This window comes from Lycium ferocissimum, chromosome 4, assembly GCF_029784015.1.
Source record: "Lycium ferocissimum isolate CSIRO_LF1 chromosome 4, AGI_CSIRO_Lferr_CH_V1, whole genome shotgun sequence".
Lineage (NCBI taxonomy): Eukaryota > Viridiplantae > Streptophyta > Magnoliopsida > Solanales > Solanaceae > Lycium > Lycium ferocissimum.
In genome coordinates this window covers 9459809-9481654 of record NC_081345.1, presented here as the reverse complement: position 1 = coordinate 9481654, position 21846 = coordinate 9459809, and the positions used below count along the sequence as shown (strand labels likewise).

Sequence of the window (21846 nt, the reverse complement as noted above, 5' to 3'; positions counted from 1 at the left end):
TCCTAATTACTATTCCCTTAGCGATCTTAAGTGTAATAATCTAGGCTGACTTGGCATAGCAAGATCGTGAGCAAGTTGTGCAAGAACGTGAGCGAGTTGTCAAGTGCTGCACGTGCGCTTAGTTAAAGACTAAGGACGTGATAGTATGGTGTGATTACCAAGTTTTGTTCTTCAACTTTCTTTGAAAAAAGCACCTTGTATGAGTTTATAGATGATTATCGGAATGCTTCCACTTATGGCGTCTACCTTATAGTAAGGCCTATTAATCCTTTGAGAACACCACTTAGAAAGGAATATAGCGAGGATTATTTTCTAACATTGTACCGTAGAATGCCAGTATAAGAGTGTTTTATAAGTTCTAGTTGATCTAAGAAGTGTTCTCACTACTTAAAAAAAATAGAATTTTCCAACCTCAAAAAACTGCTTTTTGCAACCTCATGAGGTAGGTTTTGTGTAATACCCCCGTGTCTCGATGATGCTTGTAACCCCCGTACTCGACCTCCACAGTCTCAATCTAGTGGTGCGGATGATGATGCGACTCACAAACATGCAATGACGTGTTTGAATCTTAATATTGTGGTGGATTTGTGGCGTGTATAAGCGTTTTGTGGATGTGTGCGAAGGGTGAAGTAGTTTAATGTTATAGACTAACTTTAAGGTAGACTAATTTAATGTTTTGTGGATGTTTGCGAAGGTTGAAGTAGTTTAATGTCTTTTGCAAATGTTTGAATGATGTTTCAATTAAACTTTGAAGTTGTTTGGAGTTGAATTTGTTCTAATGCGGGTTGTAATATGTGTTTGTTGAAGTAGTTTAATGTCTTATTTGTTTGTTGTAGTTTAGTGAGTTGTTGGCAGCTGTTTAAGCTGGTTTAGCTAAATATAAAATTGTATTGATTCTGGCATGTGGACAGCTGCAAAAGACGAGGTCGGTTTTCAGCAAAAGATTTTCAAAAATTGCAAAAAATCGATATCACGATGTCAGTTTTCTGCAAAAAAAAAAAAAAAAAATTCAACCTCATGAGATTGGCTTTTTTGCAAAACATTTCTAGTCATTGCAACAAACCGACCTCATGAGGTCGGTTTTTGTATTTCATTTATTCAGAAATTGCAAATAACTGACCTCATGAGGTCGGTAAACTACAATAAATATATATTCTAACAAATTTGCGACCTCATGAGGTAGATAATATTAAATAAATAATAATTTTGGAGAAACCGACCTCTTGAGGTCGGTAAAATTAAATCAATAAAAAATTATTTTGAAAAAACTGACCTCATGAGATCCGTAAAATTAAATAAATAAAAAATAATTTTGGAAAAACTGACCTCATGAGGTCGGTATTATTAATAATATGGAATCCGGTGTAAAAAAAATACCTACTTCATGAGGTTGGTAAAATTTCCGTTCTCCCCCTAACCGACCTACCCTTGAGGCCGGTTTGCCCAAAACCGACCTCATGAGGTCACATAAGGCAGTTTTTGAGGTCGAAAAATCTATTCTTAGTAGTGCGTGTCTGATGGTAGTCTAGAGACACGGATTTTTAGCTACATTTTGCTTTTTATTTTCTAGACTTTAATCGTGTTTGAGCTTGAACATGAGTATTTTATACTTATTACGTATGTTTTGTGTGTAGGACATGTATCCGATCTTTTGAGCAATTTGGAGCAAAAATAGATGCTTTGGCACTTCGAAGTCTGAGTAGAAGTCCAATAAAATCAATCGGGATGGAGTTCGGGATCCGAGGATCGAGCTTGCATGCGAGAAAGGAAGAAAACGCACAAAGTCACTAAAAAATACCATGGCATGACGCGCTACGCATAGCGGGCCGCGCCGCGCTTGCCCAAAAAGGGATCCCTATCGAAATTGGAAACTCTGAGGATTTGGCCCGATGCGACGCGCCACGCCTAGCGGCCCGGAATAATACTAAGCAAGTTTTATTTGAGTAATTATTTGTACCAATTCCTGTGAAGACGATCTAAATACTATATATTATATTTGACTAGCGAAGCGTTTAAGTTATACTGTGTTTTGCGCTCGTCAGTGTCCTTGAAACTTCGGTCATAGATTTGGGGGATATTTATGCCTTTTCCCAATGTAGAAATCCCTTCCACCAACAATACTATGTATATATCTTAAACTCTGTGTGAATGTGTCGCTATTAGAGAATAATGTACTCATAGAGAGTTGAAAAGTCCTTAAACAATTCCCAAGAGCCAAGAGCAAATAATATAATATAAGTAATTGGTACGAATCTCAAATCCCACCTCCAAAAATTTCAATTAGGGATTTAATTAATTAATTAATTATAGTCATATTTATCTTTGTTGGACAAATGTTCAATGTATCAGATCTTATGAGCAAAGGTGTGACGTAGTGGTTCTCATTTTTCTTAATTGTTTGTACTTTTATTTTCCTTTTCTAGCGAAATGAATGGTCATTTTCCTCCTTATAACTCGTCAAAAAAGCTTAAACAGTCCCACGAGTATAAATATGTAAAGGATACAACATAATTGAGCAGAATATAAATAAGTGAGACGGATTGAAATCAGGTTAGACAAGAGAAGGAGATGGGGTTCACTGATAAACAAGAAGCTTTGGTGAAGGATTCATGGGAAGCCATGAAGCAAAACATTCCTCAACTCAGTCTTCGTTTCTTCTCATTGTGAGTATCCACACACATACAAATGTTCTTTGCTTACGATTTTATAACATAATAAAAAGCAGTGACGAATTCAAAATTTAGAGTCAGTAGATCCTGCTTATTTCATATGTATGTCATTTTTTTTACAAACTTGACGTGGACATATGTATGTCAATTTTTTTACAAACTTGACTTGGTAAATTTTGTAGAACATACTGCATCTACTATAGATCCGCCACTAATCATGTGTAAATAAAAGTGTGGTGTGTACATCTTTTTTTTCATTTCTTTTTCCTATTTGGGGTTAAAATATGATGGTATATATTGACAGGATACTGGAGATAGCACCAGCAGCAAAGAACATGTTTTCATTCTTGAAGGACTCAGACGAAATTCCTCAGAACAATCCTAAGCTTAAAGCTCATGCTGTTAAGGTTTTCAAGATGGTTAGTAATACTTATATTTCCATTCTTTAATGGAGTAACTTTTTTTTCCCCCATTTTATCCTGCTTGGGAAAGGATTTATCCGTCATTTTTGTGGATTTATTCTTGGTAGAAATTTCTGTATTGGTTCAAGAAATTTGGGCATATTCAATACTGTTACTCACCACTCTCCATACCTCATATTTCCCAACTACTAACGATAAGGTCCGTGATATGCACATGCTCTCTACAGTCCAAAGTCAGCTTGGACTGACTTTAACTTTTCGTCCCACTACTATTTGTTTTTTCTTTATTTGGAGTTTTCTTGAAAAGTATATTTATTATTCTTTACTACTATTTAGAAGAGGGAGTTTGGGGGTCACTTTTTCGTAGTCCGTTGTGGACCCCCCATAAAAATAAAAAAAAAATTTGAGCCCCATATTAATCAACCCCTAAAAAAAAAAAAAAAAAAATTTGTAAAAAAAAATTGTGGGCCCCATATTAAACTTAAAAAAAAATTATAGAGGGAGTTTGGGGGTCACATTTTCGTCGTCCGTTGTGGACCCCCCATAAAAAAAAAAAAAAAAAATTTGGGCCCCATATTAATCAACCCCTAAAAAAAAAAAAAAAAAAAATTGTAAAAAAAAATTGTGGGCCCCATATTAAACTTAAAAAAAAATTATGGGCCCCATATTAAACAACATCGAGTATTAAAAAAAGTAACTCACCACATCCAAAATCGGGGAAAAAAAAAAAGTGGACCCCATATTAACAAAATCAAGCAATATTGAAAAAAAAAAGTGAATCCCATAAAAAATAAAAAAAAATTGTGGGCCCCATATTAAACTTAAAAAAAAATTATGGGCCCCATATTAAACAACATCGAGTATTAAAAAAAAGTGGAACTCACCACATCCAAAAAAAAAAAAAAGAAAAAAAAAAAGTGGACCCCATATTAACAAAATCAAGCAATATTCAAAAAAAAAAAAAAAAGTGAATCCCATATTTAAAAAGCAAACACGTTAAAAAAAAATGTGGGCCCCATATTAAACACGATGCGTATTCGTAACAAACACTAATATAATAAAGTTTTAAATACGGAGTACAAACTGCAATGTTATATTAATCGTGTTTTGAACATAGTCTCTCTATATATATATATATATATATATATATATATATATATATATATATGCATAAAAAAATAGTGCAAACTAATAATGTCCAAAAGGGTGGGCCCCATACTAAATAACACCAAGCAATATAAAAAATAAAAATAAAAAAAAAGAAGAAACTATATAAAGCATGGGTTTAGACTCATGCTTCATCGTCCGTTGTCCCTTAAAAAAAAAAAGGGTGGGCCCCATACTAAATAACACCGAGCAAAGAAAAAAATTGGAACTCACCATCTCCAAACTCATGGGAAAAAAAATAAAGTGGACCCCATATTAATAAAATCAAGCAATATTAAAAAAAAAAAAATTGAACCCCATATTAAAAAAAAATATAATATTAAAAAAAAAAAGTGCAGACTTTTTATTCGTAGCAAACACTAATATAATAAAGTTTTAGATACAGAGCACAAACTACAATGTTATATTAATCGTGTTTTGAACATAATATATGTATATATGTATATATATTATATGCATAAAAATAGTGCAAACTAATAATGTCCAAAAAAAAAAAGTGCACCCCATAAAGGGTGGACCCCATACTAAACAACATCAAGCAATATATAAAAAAAAAAAATAATGGAACCCACCATCTCCAAACTCACGATAAAAAAAAGTGGACCCCATATTAACAAAATCAAGCAATATAAAAAAAAAGTGAACCCCATATTAAAAAAAATATAATGTAAAAAAAAAAAGGACTTTGTATTCGTAGTAAACACTAATATAATAAAGTTTTAGATACGGAGTACAAACTACAATATTATATTAATCATATTTTGAACATAGTGTGTATATATATATATATATATATATGCATAAAAATAGTGCAAATTAATAATGTCCAAAAAAAAAAATGCACCCCATATTAAAAAATCAAACAATATTATGTAATTTCCAAAGTATCTCATTGAGTCAATAATGATGGATTCATTGCCACGTGTGTATCAATCCATTAGTGGGAGCAAATGAAATTGCTTTTCTTTAAAAAGTTAGGTAGTCAAACCATACAATTTTCTTTATTTTTTTATATTAGCCTGAGATCTAATCTAGCTATTAAACTGTTGTATTTGCTATTCCGCCATGTCATTTATTTGTTATGTTTACTAAAACAAATATACTTAAAATATTTATATTTTAAAATAAGATAGAATTTAATTACTTTTTTATTTTTATTCTTACTCCAATAAATGTGAAAAGAGATTAATGTCGTAGAAAATATATATCAAATGGAAATCAAATAATGAATAAGGTAAATTAGTCAAATTATAATTCTAATCGACATTTTCTTAAAAAACCATGCAAAAGACAACATGACAAGTAAAATGAGCTAAACCGAGAATATTTACCAAAAATTAAAAAATAGTATTTCTTCGTTTAAATAGAAAATCAATTTCTACTTTGTTTTGTTTTAAACATGTAAAATTAATTTAATAATTTAAATTAGAATTATCCAAATCAAAATTTGATAAAAAATAATAAGTATTTTACACTTTTAAATTAATCGAATTAGAATTAAAAGTATCAACTGATGCTTAAATATTGCTATTGTTTTATCTCAAAGAGAGGAAAATAGTTTCTTTTTAAACAAGTCTTCTCTTTTAAAAAATATTAATAAATTTTGCCGATTTTGTATTCGTAGCAACCATTAATATAATAAAGTTTTAGATATGGAGCACAAACTACAATGTTATATTAATCGTGCTTTGAACATAATATATATATATATATATATATATATAATCACCATTCAAAGACAACTATATACACATAGATGCACTATAATCTAAAGTGTTGGGCCCGTGCGCAGCACGGGCATAGACCGCTAGTTATTTTATATGATGCTCTTTACTTTAGAATCAGATTATTCTATATTCGAAATTTTCAATCTTAGACATCTCAATTTGTTCTTAATGGTATACTCTTAGGGCTCGTTTGGTTGGAAACAACTTATTCCGGGATAACTAATTCCGAGATAAGTTATCCCGGGATTAGTTATTCCACCCTCAAGGTGGGATAAAAAAACACTCTAATCCCGGGATAACTAATCCCGGGATTAGTTATCCCGAGTTTTTTTTCCAATCAAACGTTGGATAAGGCGGTACTAATTTTTATCCCAAGACTATTTTTCTCTGTCCATCATACCAAACGAGCCCTTAGGGGTGGTTTGGTTCAAAAACAAATTACGCCTCGAGATAAGTTATCCGGGATTAATTATTTGGGATAAGTTATCCGAGATTAGTTATTCGAGTTATTTTTTATTGATTGTTTGGTATGTTGGACTAAAAGTGTTATACATTGGATAATTTCTAAAAAAAAAAAAAAAAGAGGTTTATTCCTTATCCCGGGATAACTTATCCTAGGATAACTTATTCCACCCTATGACAGGTATAAGTTATCCCAGCATTATTTTTACTCCTGGGATAACTTATCCCATGATTACTAACCAAACAAGGGATAAGGAATTGCTAAATTCTTATCCCAGGACTATTTATGTTTACCCTTTGTACTAAATGACCCCTTTGTCTTAATTTATGTGATATTTTTCGCTTCCCGAGATTCAAACTGTATGAACTTTGACTAATATTTTAAGATGTATTTTTTCACCAAATTGATATGAGAAAAATTGTAACTTAGAGTACTTTTCATGTAGTTTTTAAATATATATATGTTATTTTTACAAATTGAGTTAATTTAATTCAATTTAGCTTTAAAGTTTAGTCAAATTGACCTTCAAAAAGCGAAAAGTATCATATAACAGAGTAATACTTTGTTGTGCGCTAAAAGTCAATTTTTTTTTTTTTTTGTCTAATTCATGTTAAATTTATCAAACATTACCACAAAAATGAAAACGAATATGATGTACTATACCAATTTAAACTTGGAAACTCAAAATATTTACCAATATTTAGAGTGAAAAGAGTACTAAAACAAACGTGGTTGAATATATATTGTGGTGGGCAGACATGTGAATCGGCGGTTCAGCTTCGGGAGAAGGGGGAAGTGGTGGTTGGTGATACCACTCTCAAGTACTTGGGATCCATCCATGTCCAGAAAGGAGTTATTGACCCCCACTTTGAGGTAATTTTGTATTTCACTAGATCTGTTTACAACCCAAAAAAAAAGAATGAAGAAGAAGAAGAAGAGAGAGTTTAACTTATATATACTCCCTCCTCCGTTCAATTTTATTTGTCTACTATATTAAAAATAAATTCTCACTTTTATTGATCTACTTTAGCATATCAAGAGAAAAAAAAAACTTCTTGTTTTATCCTTAGCATTAATTACTCATTTTCAAGTCCATTGAAACTATACACCAATTAATATAAGTAATATGGTAGAATTTATACCTCATTCATTAATTCTTAAGAGTTAAGGGGCATAAAAAATTAAAAATGGACAAGTAAACATGAACGGAGGGAATATGAATATATATATATATATATTGATAGTGTGTAAAAAATACATTATAAGGTCATCTAAAAGTTAAAGTTAATTATAGATAATAGTCAGTCGGAGATTACAAACTTAAAAAAAGTATTTATATGATTGTAGGTAGTAAAAGAAGCATTGTTAAGAACAGTGGAAGAAGCAATGGGAGAGAAATGGAGTGAAGAAATGAAACAAGCATGGGCTGAAGCCTATGACCAATTGGCTGCTGCCATTAAAGCTGAGATGCACGCTGAGGCTGCTGCCTAGTCCTACCTATCATGTGCTCTTTCTTTTCTTTTTTTTATATCTATTTATATATAATATGTTTGTGGGGTGCCTATGCCTAGCTAGCTACTCTTCTTTATTTTCAGTTCCCCATATGAATGAAAGAATGGGTGTGCTTGATACAAATGGAAACACCATAATTTTTTTTAATGAAATTATCTTTCTGTATTAAAGATATCATTTAGAAGATAAAAGTATATTTTTGGATAAAATAGTCACACAGTTCAACATGATATAAAAAAAACAGAAGTCAAACATTAGAGTTTTACCGTTACTCGACACAAAAATTTCGAACGCATCTCGATCAACAAGGAAAATTATAGGTACGTAGAACATAGATATGAAGCGAAAACCCTAAACCTAGAGATTTCTTACTGTACATGGCCACCTCGGTCGGCGGTCAGCCTCCTCCGGGGACTGGCTTGCCAGTGAATATCGCCTCTATTACTGAATTTCCCACCCTCACTAACCAAAATGCTATTACAACCACCAAAAACACTGCTCCTACTGATTATAAACAAAAGTTAGCAGGGGCAATTGAGAATACCAAAGGAGTTGAACCTATAGGAATTAAGCCTGTCACGTATGTTAATGGGCAACCGAGAATTAAGTGGACGGAGAACGAAGTGGAACGTATGAATATTATAGAAAACCTTCAATATGTTGTTATTGGAAAGTTTTCCTATGGATGGCCGGAACTAGACGAACTTAGAACAATTATTCCATCACAATGCGGGATGAAAGGGGAGTGTCAGATTGGTTTCTTTCGAAATCGACATGTTTTAATCCGTCTTAATCTCATAGAAGATTATATAAATCTTACATCCAAAGCCACATATTTCCTTAATTCCAAAGATGGGGGCTATTACCAGATGAGGCCGCTACTCTATGATGCTCATTTCAAAGTGGAAGAAGAAACTACTAAAGCCATGGCATGGATTTCTTTCCCTAATCTTTTGCCTACTTATTATGTAAAAGAATCTTTGTTTTCCCTTGCATCTGCGGTAGGCAAACCATTACACTTGGATTTAGCAACAATAAATAAAACACGTCCAAGTTGTGCAAGGGTAAAAGTTTTGGTGGATTTAGCAAAAGATTTACCAAAAGCCGTACACATGGATATTGAAAATGAGAAGACCGGATCAGTGAGAAATGTTACGGTTAACATCAAATATGATTATCTGCCAAAGTATTGTTTTGAGTGTAAGCTTCAAGGACATGATGAAATAGAATGTAGGGTACTAAATCCTGAATTAAGGACTACTAAGGAAATGAGTAAGAACTTTAAAGGGGATAGCAAGGAGAAAGGAAATGTGGATAACAAAGAGAAGGAGCCAAGTAAACAACAAGCACTGCCTAGAGACAGAGTGAAGCAGGGAAAGGGCAACAATTTTATTCCTAGGAAACTGGCTAGTGGCAAGATTATTGGAGACCTTGCACAGTGGAATGCTAAAAAAGATACAGAAGAAAAAGGAAACAGTGTGCAAACATCGGGAGAAAAAGTGGCTGCTGCGGCGCCACAAATCATCACTCAAAACAAGTTTGATACCCTGTCAAAAAATGAAGAGGAAGTGAGTAAGGAAGAGCAACAACAAATACAACAATCAGTAGTTGCACTTACTGATCACAATAAAAATAAAGGAATGATGATACCAACAGACATGTCACACAGGCAGTTAGAGGGAAATGAACAAGTTGAAGAAGTTAATGAGCAGGCAACCACAAAACTATGGGTGGAAGCCTCTTTTGGCAAAGTCCAACCAGCGAAGGACAATACTAGCAAAGAGTCAATACAGACTCAGAGGCAGAGTGAAGAAGGAATAGAAAAAACCAACAAATGGGGAGAGAGGATGGAGGAAATAGAGGGGACAGATTCGGATTCAAAGAAAAGTACACGGAAACAATTGACAAAGGAGGGAATCACAAGATCAGAAGAGGAAGAGAGTGTACAACAGGAAGTCTTACAAATTTCTAATGAAGTAGGACCAGATCAGCAGCTTCAACAAAATAATGAGAACCCATCCTTATCACCATGCTCATCTCATGTTGGAGGATCTGCAAGTAAGGAAGCAATCAGTCAAATACCAAGCAACAAGGAAGGGGAACCACCAGATAAAAGTAGGGAAACAGATACTGCAAAACAGCACAACGAAGAGAATGATATGCAGGAAAAGAGCAGCGAGCAGGCAGAAAATGAAAGTCATAGCAAAGACCAAAGGCAGGTGGTGAATAATGAGGGAGAAGTTGACAAACATAAGGCTACAAACAGGGATTGTATGGAAAAAATGTCACAGACTGCAGAGTATGAACACCACACCAATCCAAAGGCAAGTTTACATGATATTGTTGCTCACAAGGTCACAAAGGCAGAAGTACAAAAGGCGTTGGGGGAACTAGAACAAACAGAGGAGAAGGGTGCTAACATTGACAATAACATCATCAAACAGATTACAAGGGATGCTGATATATCCCCAAATGCTTTTGGAAAAAGTGTCAAAAAAGCAAAGAATCAAGAAGTCCCACAAGTCAAGAGGGTATTACCAAAGAGAACTGGCATTTCTAAATCCAAATGATGTTAAAATCACTAATTTGGAATATTAGATCAGTGAATACTCAGCAAGCTTTTCAGAGGCTTGTCATTTTACAAAAACAGTATAAGTGTTACATTGTTGCTCTCATGGAACCTTTTCAGCATTGTAGACATTTACAAAAGTACAAAAGGAGACTGGGGATGGTCACAGCTATTACAAATCAAAATGGTAAGATATGGGTATTCATGGATGAAGCTGTTCAATGGGAGCTCATTTTGAATACTGAGCAGCAAATTACCTTTAAATTGAATCATCAAGATATTGGCCAAGACATATTGGTTACTTTTGTCTATGCCAAATGTAATGAAGGGGAGAGGCAAGAGTTATGGGAGAATCTGTACTACTTAGCAGGATCAATGAACCTACCATGGATGGTGGGTGGGGACTTTAATGCTATTCTATCAGAGGAAGAAAAATTAGGTGGACTTCCAGTTACACTTAATGAAAGTGAAGATTTTGCATTCTGTATAAACTCTTGTGAACTATTTGATCTGGGTTACAAAGGAAGTCCATTTACCTGGTGGAATGGGAGAGCAGCTGAAGATTGCATTTTTAAAAGGTTGGACAGGGTCTTAGCTAATCAGTCTTACCAAGAGATCTTTCCTCAGATTGAAGTGGAACACCTCATTAAAACTGGATCAGATCATGCTCCTATGATATTGTCTTGTGGTGAGAAAGTGACCAATGTTGTAAAACCTTTCAGGTTTTTAAATTTCTGGGTACAACATATTCATTTTAAAGAAGTAGTAAGGCAGAACTGGAATACTGACTTTGTAGGATCTCCATATTTGGCTTTTAAACATAAGATGAAAAATCTTAAAGTGGCTCTGTCTAAATGGAGTAGAGAGACCTATGGGGATATTTTCAAGCAACTTACAATCAGGGAGGAAGTAGTTAAAGTGAAGGAACAATTATTTGAAGAGGAGCCAACCATCATTAATAGGATTGTTCTTCAAAGAGCTCAAGCAGAATTGAAAAAATATCTTAACTTAGAAGAGCAGTATTGGAAACATAAAGCTGGATTTTCATGGTACACAGAAGGTGATAGAAATACCAGTTTCTTTCATAACTATGTCACTGGGCGAAGGAGGAAATTGCAACTAAATAGAATTCAAGATAGCATGAGCGGCTAGTTGATAGAGAGCAAATTTCGAGATGAGGCAATCAATTACTTCAAAAAGCAATTTACTCAGGATGGTGATCCAGATGTTTCTAATTTACTGCATCATGTCCCTTCTATGATATCACATGATCAAAACATTAAGTTGTGCACATATCCAACTAAGGAGGAAGTGAAGAGGGCAGTAAATGAGCTGAATGGAGACAGTACTAGTGGACCTGATGGCTTCACAGGGGTTTTTTATCAGCAGTGTTGGGATATAGTAGGAGATGATGTTCATGCTATGGTACTAGCTTTCTTTGATGGAGCATTTTTGCCAAAATCCATAACACATACTAACCTAGTACTAATTCCAAAGAAACAACCAGTGCTCAGTTTTACAGACTTGAGGCCAATAAGTCTGTCAAACTTCATTAATAAAGTGATGTCAAGGCTGGTTCATGATAGATTGGAAGATATACTCCCTAGTATTATATCATCCAATCAATCAGGATTTGTAAAAGGGAGGAGCATTTTTGAGAATATTCTCCTAACCCAGGAGATAGTCTCAGATATCAGAGTTAGAGGGAAGCCTGCTAATGTAGTATTGAAATTAGACATGGCAAAAGCATATGATAGGGTCTCTTGGAAGTATCTTATGCATGTTTTAAGGAAGATGGGATTTGCTGAACATTTTATTACACTGATTTGGAGGCTGGTGGCAAACAATTGGTACTCTATCCTTTTAAATGGTCAAGCAACTGGTTTCTTTCAATCAACTAGAGGAGTGAAACAAGGGGACCCTCTATCACCGGCCTTATTTTTAATATCTGCGGAAGTTTTGTCAAGGGCATTGAACTCTCTTTTTGAAGATAGGAGCTTTATAGGGTATGGGATGCCTAAATGGACTAACCCACTGAATCATTTAGCATATGCAGATGATACCATCATATTTGCATCTGCTGATTTAGAATCTTTGAAAGGCATAATGGAGGTTCTGAGGAAGTATGAGCAATCTTCTGGACAACTCATAAACAATGCTAAAAGCTCCTATTACATGTATGCTAAGGTGGGAAATGAACTAATTCAATCAGTTGGCACTGTAACGGGTTTTACCAAAGGGCTTTTCCCATTTACTTACTTGGGTTGTCCAATTACCCATTCTAGAAGGAAGAAGATGTTTTATGCAGAACTGATAAAGAAGGTGAAGAGTAGAATTTTATCATGGAAAGGAAAACTGCTATCTTTTGGAGGAAAAGCTACTCTAATTAGAAGTGTACTGCAAAGTATGCCAATTCACCTACTCTCAGTATTGGCCCCTCCTAAATGTGTCATTCATGAAATTCACAAGATCTTTGCTAAGTACTACTGGAGTAATAAGGAAGAGGCAAAGAGCAGACACTGGTCCACATGGCAGAACATTTGTATTCCAACACAGGAAGGAGGTTTGGGTTTTAAATCTCTATTTGATGTTTCCAAGGCGCTTTTTGCTAAATTATGGTGGAGATTCAGAACAACAAGTACATTATGGTCAAACTATATGTGGAATAAATACTGTAAGAAAGTAATCCCAACTTTAGTACAGTGGAAAAGAGGATCACAAATATGGAAAAAGATGATTGAAGCTAGAGAAACTGTAGAACATGAAATATGGTGGGAGATAATAGCAGGTTCAGCCAATGTGTGGCATGAAAATTGGACAAAATTGGGGGCATTATATCATGTGGTGCCAGATGAGTATCCTATCAATGAGGAAATGGAGGAAGTGGCTGAATTGGTGGATGATGGAAATTGGAAGGAAGATATATTACAACAGAATTTCCCTCTAGAGATTGTGGATCACATTAAATCAGAGATTCACATTGATCACTTATATGGATACTGGGATAAACCCTGGTGGATGGCTACTACATCAGGTAATTTTACTGTTAATAGTGCATGGGAGTTACTCAGGCATAGAGAGGCTGAACAGGAGGAGTATAAACTTATGTGGATTAAAGGAATCCCTTTCAAAATTTCCTTTTTCCTTTGGAGACTATGGAAATTCAAACTTCCTACAGATGACCAGTTAAAGAGAATGAAAATTTCTATTGTTTCTAGATGCTATTGTTGTCCTAGTCCTCAAGAGGAAACAATTCATCACCTATTTGTAACAGGAAATTTTGCAAAGGAGGTCTGGACAATGTTTATGAAGGCAGCAGGTTTACATATAAGTCTTATTCAAACTCATCAGGTTATCAGATCATGGTGGAATACAGAATGTGGAGACAAACTTAAACCAATTCTCCAAGCAGTGCCTGCCATGATAACTTGGGAGTTGTGGAAGAGAAGGAATAATGTCAAACATGGTGGATCAGTGAGTTTTAATAGAGTGGTGCATGAAGTGAACAACAACTTGTACTATCTAGCAAAATTGAGATATCCTTGGCTTAAGAATATACCATTCTTATGGCCAGAGATGGTTAGATTTCTAGAAGGATACAAGTCTAGTATTGCGACTAGAATTGTGTATTGGAGGTTGCCTGCAGATAGGTGCTATAAGTGTAATACAGATGGAGCTTCAAAAGGGAACCCTGGTCCCAGCTCCTATGGTTTCTGTGTGAGGGATTGGAGGGGAGACCTGGTGTATGCTCAATGTAAGGAGATAGGGGAGACAACTAATGTAGTTGCTGAGGCAAGTGCAATGATGGAGGGACTGTCTTTATGTGTCTCTAAGAACTACCTACCAGTGACAATTGAAACTGATTCTATGCTGCTCAAGAACTTGGTGGAGGGTAGATGGAAACCCCCTTGGTGTGTTGCCACACTGGTGAACAGAATTAAGGACCTAAAGGACCACCATGAAGTGACAATACAACATGTGTTGAGAGAGGGAAACTACTTGGCTGATTTTATGACTAACCTAGCTTTTGATTTTGCAGGTACTTCTAGATTTAATAATTTTTCAGAATTGCCTAGTGCAGGAAGAAAAATTATTAACATGGAAAAGCAGCAGATACCAAATCTCAGGATCAGAACAACAAGGAACAACAATTTTCAAGTAGATACTTAGTAATTTCTGTTATCTAGCTATTAATAAGACTTTAATGGTGGTATTAGCGTTAGCTCATTCCATTGAAGTTTTAGAGATGGTAAAGTAGCAGAAATTACAGGTAGTACCAAAGTATGATTAAAAATCAGCAGCCCAAACACTTACAACAACAAATACAAGACATCAGTACACATTTATAGCCACCCAATTAGCGTCAACAACAAATACAAGCAACACATGAACGACAGTGCAATTTCTTAGCTCAACAAGGGAATCTCAAAAACTTTTCTTGCAATCGCAGTTAAGATTTTGGGACTAACTTTTAAGCCAAAGAATTTTACCATTGATGAATCGAATCTAGTCATGATAGCTCGAACTTGTGCAACCCAGATCTGAACCAACCTTCATTTGCTTCAACTTCATCTTCTGCTGAGTTTGTTACTCCATGGATTTGATTTCAACTGCACCAGGTGAGAGATTTTTAGGTGCGATTAAAGTGAAATCAGTCTAAAGATGCTGAAGTTCTTACCTTTGAAGAGGGTTTGCTTCTGAAATGCGATGAGGAGGAGCTCCGACGCAACCTTTATGCTCTCCAGCTTAGAAAGAACCGGTGCCGTCACCGGTGTACTTGAATCGCAGCGGAGAGAATTTAGGGCAACTGTCGGTCGATGCTTTAGATGTATAGATTAGGAAAGTGTCTTTTAGCATTTCCTTTTGTCTTTGTTGCTTTGTTTTATCTGCCTTTGTATCTATATTTTTATCTTAATAAAATAAAACCACTAAGCCCTATTTAGTGGTAATTAATTTAAAAAAAAAAAAGAGTTTTACCGTTACTCATTATAAAATTTACATGTAAGGTATAATTTTAAAAATAAAAGTGTAGTTTCTCTAAGAGCTTAAAACTTTTAAATGATATCACTATACAACGCTGTGTTGTTACCTTAAATTGTAGAAACCATTTCTCCAATAAGAATAGGGAAAAGAGTTTTTCCGTCACTTATTAGCTAGAGTTATTTCTTTCGAAATATCTCAAACTCAGATATTGTATCAATTTTTGATACTCAAAAATGTCATCAAAACACTGTATATGGTCCATTTTCCTCTACCTTCAATGCTTTTCTTTTTCAAGACTTTGTGTGCTTATCAATAATCTAATTTTTGCAAGTCAAACGTTAGATGATTTTCCATATTTAAAATGTTGTTTACATCTGTCCTATACATCAAATGCACTCGAAGAGGAAAATAAAATGTCATACGCTAGGAAAGAGATAATGATGTTGAGCCAAAACGTTTCAATGCCACCCACTAAGCCTGTTAACCGGTTCACCCCGAACCGGACTCGGACACGGTTGGCTAACCGACTGGTAATCTATACCTGTGACCGGTTCCGGTTAGCTGGTTCGTTTTGCTCTAACCGGATCGGTGGTTCCAGTTAGCCGGTTCGTTTTGCTCTAACCGGATCGGTGGTTCCGGTTAGCCGGTTCGTTTTGCTCTAACCGGATCGGAACCGATAGTCTTTGTAAAAACCGATAGCCGGTTAGCCCAAAAACGTATTTTTTTAATTTTTTTTGCTTAATTACGTATTTTACACATAAATTATGCTATGTTATGTTACTATAAGTGTATATATATATATATATAGACACACACACACACGTAAGTTATGTTTGTATATTTATATATGTTATGTTTGTATTTTTTTTTTTTTTTTTTGTGTGTGTGTGTATATATATGTTTAAGTTATATGTATTACTTAAAGTTTATATATTTACTAACAAGTAACAAGAGTATTATAAAATTCATCATTATTTTTTTTCTAAATATATAACTTTCTATTTTATAACTTAAGTATATGTATTTTATAACTTAAGTGTATGTATATTATAAGTATGTTCTAAGTATATTGTAGGTATATATATGTTTAAGTTATAAGTATTACTTAAATTTTATATTTACTAATAACTCATGAGTATTATAAAATTCAAGATTGTATATTTATAAATATATATAGTTATAACTTTCTATTTTTTAATTTAAGTAGATGTATATTATAAGTATATTCTAAGTATATTGTAGGTATTTTCTTAACTTAATATAAGTAAGAATATGAACACAAGTAAATAGAAGAAACCACAATGAGCCATAATTTTTATTCATTAATGGATAACATTTATTTGTAAGTTGTAATTTTTTTTAACTTGTAAATAATACATGAGTTGTACAAGAATAAAACTACATTGTAAGCACCATTTCTCTAAGTTCTTCTATATTATATTCTTCCATTGGGATATCTTTCATGTCCTCAATTTGGTCCCCTTCACTTACTATTAAAAACTCAATCCCTTCCTCTTCGCCTTGCCTCACCTCTAGCCTTTGGTTGCGCCGCTCCGATCGAATCCAATCGCGAATACAAACTAGTACTTGCAAGCTAAATCCAAACAAGGAGTATCTATGATCTCCAATTTGTTGTCTTCCTTGGCTAAATGCACTTTCCGAGGCCACGGTTGATATTTGAACATTAAGTATATCCCGAGCCATTCTTGCAATTACCAGATAATTTGCCTTGTATTTCTTCCACCGTCCTAAGACGTCCACTTCGGGCATGGTCATTGTCACCAATGGCTGCGTCAAATAAAAGTTAAGTTCATCAAAGTTTGCAGTAGTTTGAGTAGTAGAAGAAGACATTCTCCGAAAATCACCTAAATTCGATATGCCTTTTCCTTTATTTTGAGAAGTAGAAGTACTAGGTGGTGGAGGTTTGGGATTAACACTTTCTTCCAATTTAGAATAATATTCAAAAACTTTTCTAAGCTCAATATCTATGGCTCTTTGGGCCTCAAATGTGATGGTTCCTCGGTGGTAATTTCTGAATATTCATAAATTTGTTTAACCAATTGAGAGGTAAAAGAAATTTTAAGACAATGATCTAAAATAGAACCCAATATGCATAAAGTTGGTATTGGAAAATAATACTTCTTAAATTTTTTCCTCATAGAATGAATAGCCGCTTGGTAACCCGGTTTTTCCTTATACTCAAATAAAACTCTAGCTATTTCAGCCAAGTATGCTAAAATCCCGATAACCGCGAGATAAAATTGTCTAGAAAAAACAAGAGTAACATTATAAAAATGTTCTAAAAGATCTTTACATTCCAAAAAATCTTCCCAATCGCAATCATATAACCACTCTGAAACCTCTTTATTGTGATTGTTATGAGTATTTTGTATGGCAATCCTATATGCATATGCTTGTTGCAACATAATTTAAGTGTAGTTCCACCTAGTATCAACTTCAACTTGAATTTTCCTAGGTCTAAGACCAAGACTCTCACATTGATTTCTAAAATCTCTCATTTTTAGCCTTGCTTGAATTACAAAAATGAAAAGCAACCGTATCTCTAACCTTTTGAATAGAATCATCAAATAAGGAAAGACTATCTCTAACAATCAAGTTTAAAATGTGACAACTACATCTTATATGAAAATATCCGCTAGTGGAGGTTTGAATCCCCTTTTTATAAGGCCAAACGCTCATGTTGTTAGTAGCATTATCTAAAGCAATACAAAGTGTTTTTTTGTAAATGTTAAAAAATTTCATAACAGTTGTCATTCCATCCGCTAAAAATTTACCGTCATGACGACCCTTACCTTCATCGTATAAATAAGCTATACTTCTTTTTTGCATGACCCAATTATCATCTATCCAATGACATGTAATAGCAAAAAATTCTAACTTATTAAGACTAAGACCAATATTGGCGGTAAGGGAAACATTACAATTTAAAGAATTAAGTAAATGACGCAAATAAAATCTATATTTTTTATATAACTCAATAACATCCGCTCTACAAGTACTTCTAGGAATATCCTCAAACATCGGATTATAACTACGTTGAATATAAGTAACAAAACCCGCCCCGAAGGAAAGGAAAATGGTAAGCAATCATAAGTTACCATTTTAGCTATCTCTATACGGTCTTTCTTTTTGTTGTAACCAAAAGATTTTTCAGTATGTGGGTCTATTGTTCGTTGACTACCCCCTAAGGAACCCGTTCCCTCTACCCAAACGTCCGGATGTGTACTTATTAAATGAGTCCTTAGTGTTCCCATTCCCGTACTTATTGTTCTTACACTTGATTGAAATGCTTTTTTACATATATTACATATGGCTATTTCTTTCTCCCTATCTCTAGTCATAAAATTCCAAACTTTAGAGTTTGACGTATGAATTTTTTTCGCTTTTTGTTGTGTTTGTGATTCTTGTTGTTGTTGTCCTTGTTGTGTATCACAATCTCCCATTGGATTTTCCGGTGATTGTGTTTCGTTATCGTCATCATCAATAATTTCATTATAGATTGGGCCAAATCGGTGTTCTGATTGTTCATGTTCTAAAATTGGATGATTTTGAGTAATGTCAACTTGACCCATCATATATGCTTTCGTTTCGCACAAATGTTTCCTCCATAATTCTCCCCACCCCCCGACTACCACTGCCTCTTCTAACTCTCTTAGACATAATTAAATCGCAAGCAAATAAATTGCAAGAAAATAAATTGCCAAAATTAAAAATAGAATTGGAACGAAGGTACTAAATTGTCGAAATAAATTCCACCAAAACAAATGTTGAATTGAAGGCGACTAGACTTGCAAATCCACCAACTCTACCAACACTTTATTTTTATATAGTTGCAAAATATAAAATACTTGCAAATCCACCAACTCCACCAACACTTTGTCTTTTTATAGTTGCAAAATATAAAATAGCTAATAATTGAGAATTTGAGAGAACTTGTAATTTTAAAGTAGCTAATAATTGATAGAATTTGAGATTTGAGAAGAGGAAATTGGTGTGGATGAAAATAAAATAGAGAGGAATTTATATAGGAGTGGGAAAGGGGTTGAAGTGTTAAAAATTAAAGTTTGGGGGTTTTGGGATGGGGGGGGGGGGGCAAAAATGGGTTTTTATGCCATTGCCAAAGGCAAAAATAAAATTTGACCGTTGGGCAACGGCCCAATAACGGTCAGATTCGCCGTAATTATTATTATTTTTTTTTTTTAAATTTTGACCAATTAACCGGCTCCGCACGGTTCACGAAAATAAAAACCGTAACCGACCCGATGTAACACGGTTTTCGCAACCGCATAACCGGTATACCGGGTTTAACCGGAATCATTTAACAGGCTTAACACCCACACAGTATCCTACACTAGTTAATAAGTACTCCTAGGAGGTTGTGCAATTAGCGTAAGCATAAAAAGGGAAGAGAAATATGTAGTACCTCCGGTCCCAAAAAATTTGTCTTCCTTTTCTTTTTTAATTGTTCCAAAAAAATTGACATCTTTCTATATTTAGAAACAATTTAACTTTATGAGATGATTTACAGCCATACAAATATTTAAGGCTTGTTTTGGACCATACATTTCAAAAGTCTTCCTTTATTTCTTAAACTGTGTGTCAAGTCAAACTAAGACAATCTTTTGGGATGGAGGGAGTACCAATTTTGCCAAAACGCTAAGGGCTTAATTGTTACGAGGGATAAGGATAAATAATTCCGAGATTATATTTGAGATGAAGTTATCTCACGTTTGGTTGGGATAAAATCACGGTATAACTAATCCCGGGATTAATTATTCCGGGATTATAGTGTTATTTTATCTCTGTGAGAGGATCGGATAACTAATCCCGAAATAACTAATCCCAGGATAAGTCCTGAAATATAGCTTGTTTCCAACCAAATGACCCCTTTTCCTTTTTTACTTAATTGCTGTTAATTTTTATGAAAATATGAAGCTTGCAGCTTCACTTCTTTTTTTGGACATTGTCAGTTAGAAGAATGGAGAACGCAAAAGGTTGTAGGGTAGTAAGTACCTCTCGATTCCTAATCAGAGATTTCGGATTTAAGTCCTAAAAATGAAGTCGCCTTTGGTTTAATGCGCTTTACTCCCAACTTTAGCATGAATTCGGATTAATCGGCTTCCAAAATGGTTACTAAACATCAAATGATAAACCAACCAAAAGAAGTTAGAATAATGGAGAGCTTGTGGTGTAATTAGAATGTACACTTAAATACTGGCACATAATAGTACTAAAATTACTTAACTTTTAATTCTAATAAGCTTGAAGCATGTTTACCTCCTCTGTTTTTTGGCTTTATTTTCTTTCTTCCCTTCCAGATTAATCAGATATAGGTGAGTAACTTCGGCTCTCTCCTTACGAAACTGTCCTTTTTATTTTTTCCTTATTAGTTCTGCTCAGGCATATGTAATTAGCACCCACATTATTTTAGAGCTCAGGAAAATTTGAGGGTCTTACGAAAAGTGGTAAGAGTACATCAATAGATATAAATTTGCCGACCAAATAATTAAAAAATTACAGCTAGTTGAGCTAACTCATAATAAAAGGATAGAAGTGTGAATTTATTTCAGCAAACGCTCGTTTTATGGCTAAAACATATTCCTCTTCTTCTTCTAAACTCTAACGGGAATAGTTAAATTAATGAGTAACAGAATTTTTTTTTTTTTTTTTTTTTTTTAAACTTGAAAAAACGTCACAAGATTTTCAAGTGCCTTCAAGAAATAACAAAAACACTACAATTACCTCTTAAAAGTTAAAAATAGAAGAAAAAACTAATTAATGGAGTTGAAAAGATTACCAACCAAACGTCATTGCGCACCAATTTCCAGGGACTAAAAGTAGTCCTTCTGGAATCATTATTTTAGGTCTTTCAGTCTCTCATTTTGGTTGAAGTCAAGGTGGCACTAAACAACAATCATTGACATTGTTCTGTTTTAAAACTATTCCCTTATACACCAAGTAGCGCACTTAATCCCATTGATTTGACTTCTAAACGTGAACTTCACTCATGAATCATGATCAATGGCAGGTAGGTATTAACCCAAAAAATTATATTCGTAATGATGACCAACTATCCACTTCATCCATGACGAGCACTGTACAATAATCAATTTAACATCCACATTACTCAGTTTTAAAATCACTTCCTTAAAGTAATGCACTTCTCATTCCTAGTGTTATTACTTTGACTTCTAAAATTAAACTGAAGGATTACACATGGCACATTAATTTAAACTAATTAGATAGCACCTAATCGTAAAACAGAAACTTAAGAGTTTTTTGTGCAGCGGAAGCGGAAGACTTAGACAAACGA

At 34.2% G+C, this 21846-nt stretch overlaps 1 protein-coding gene across 1 annotated transcript; it reads left to right on the top strand.

The window, feature by feature from the left end:
• Window positions 1-2459: 2459 nt before the first annotated feature.
• On the top strand, window positions 2460-8130 carry LOC132051521 (non-symbiotic hemoglobin 2). The gene is made up of 4 exons (XM_059442654.1): window positions 2460-2663; window positions 2974-3088; window positions 7205-7321; window positions 7796-8130. Exons 1-4 carry the CDS (start codon window positions 2569-2571, stop codon window positions 7937-7939), a joined length of 471 nt encoding a protein of 156 aa, XP_059298637.1. The 5' UTR covers window positions 2460-2568; the 3' UTR covers window positions 7940-8130.
• The last annotated feature ends 13716 nt before the right edge of the window (window positions 8131-21846 follow it).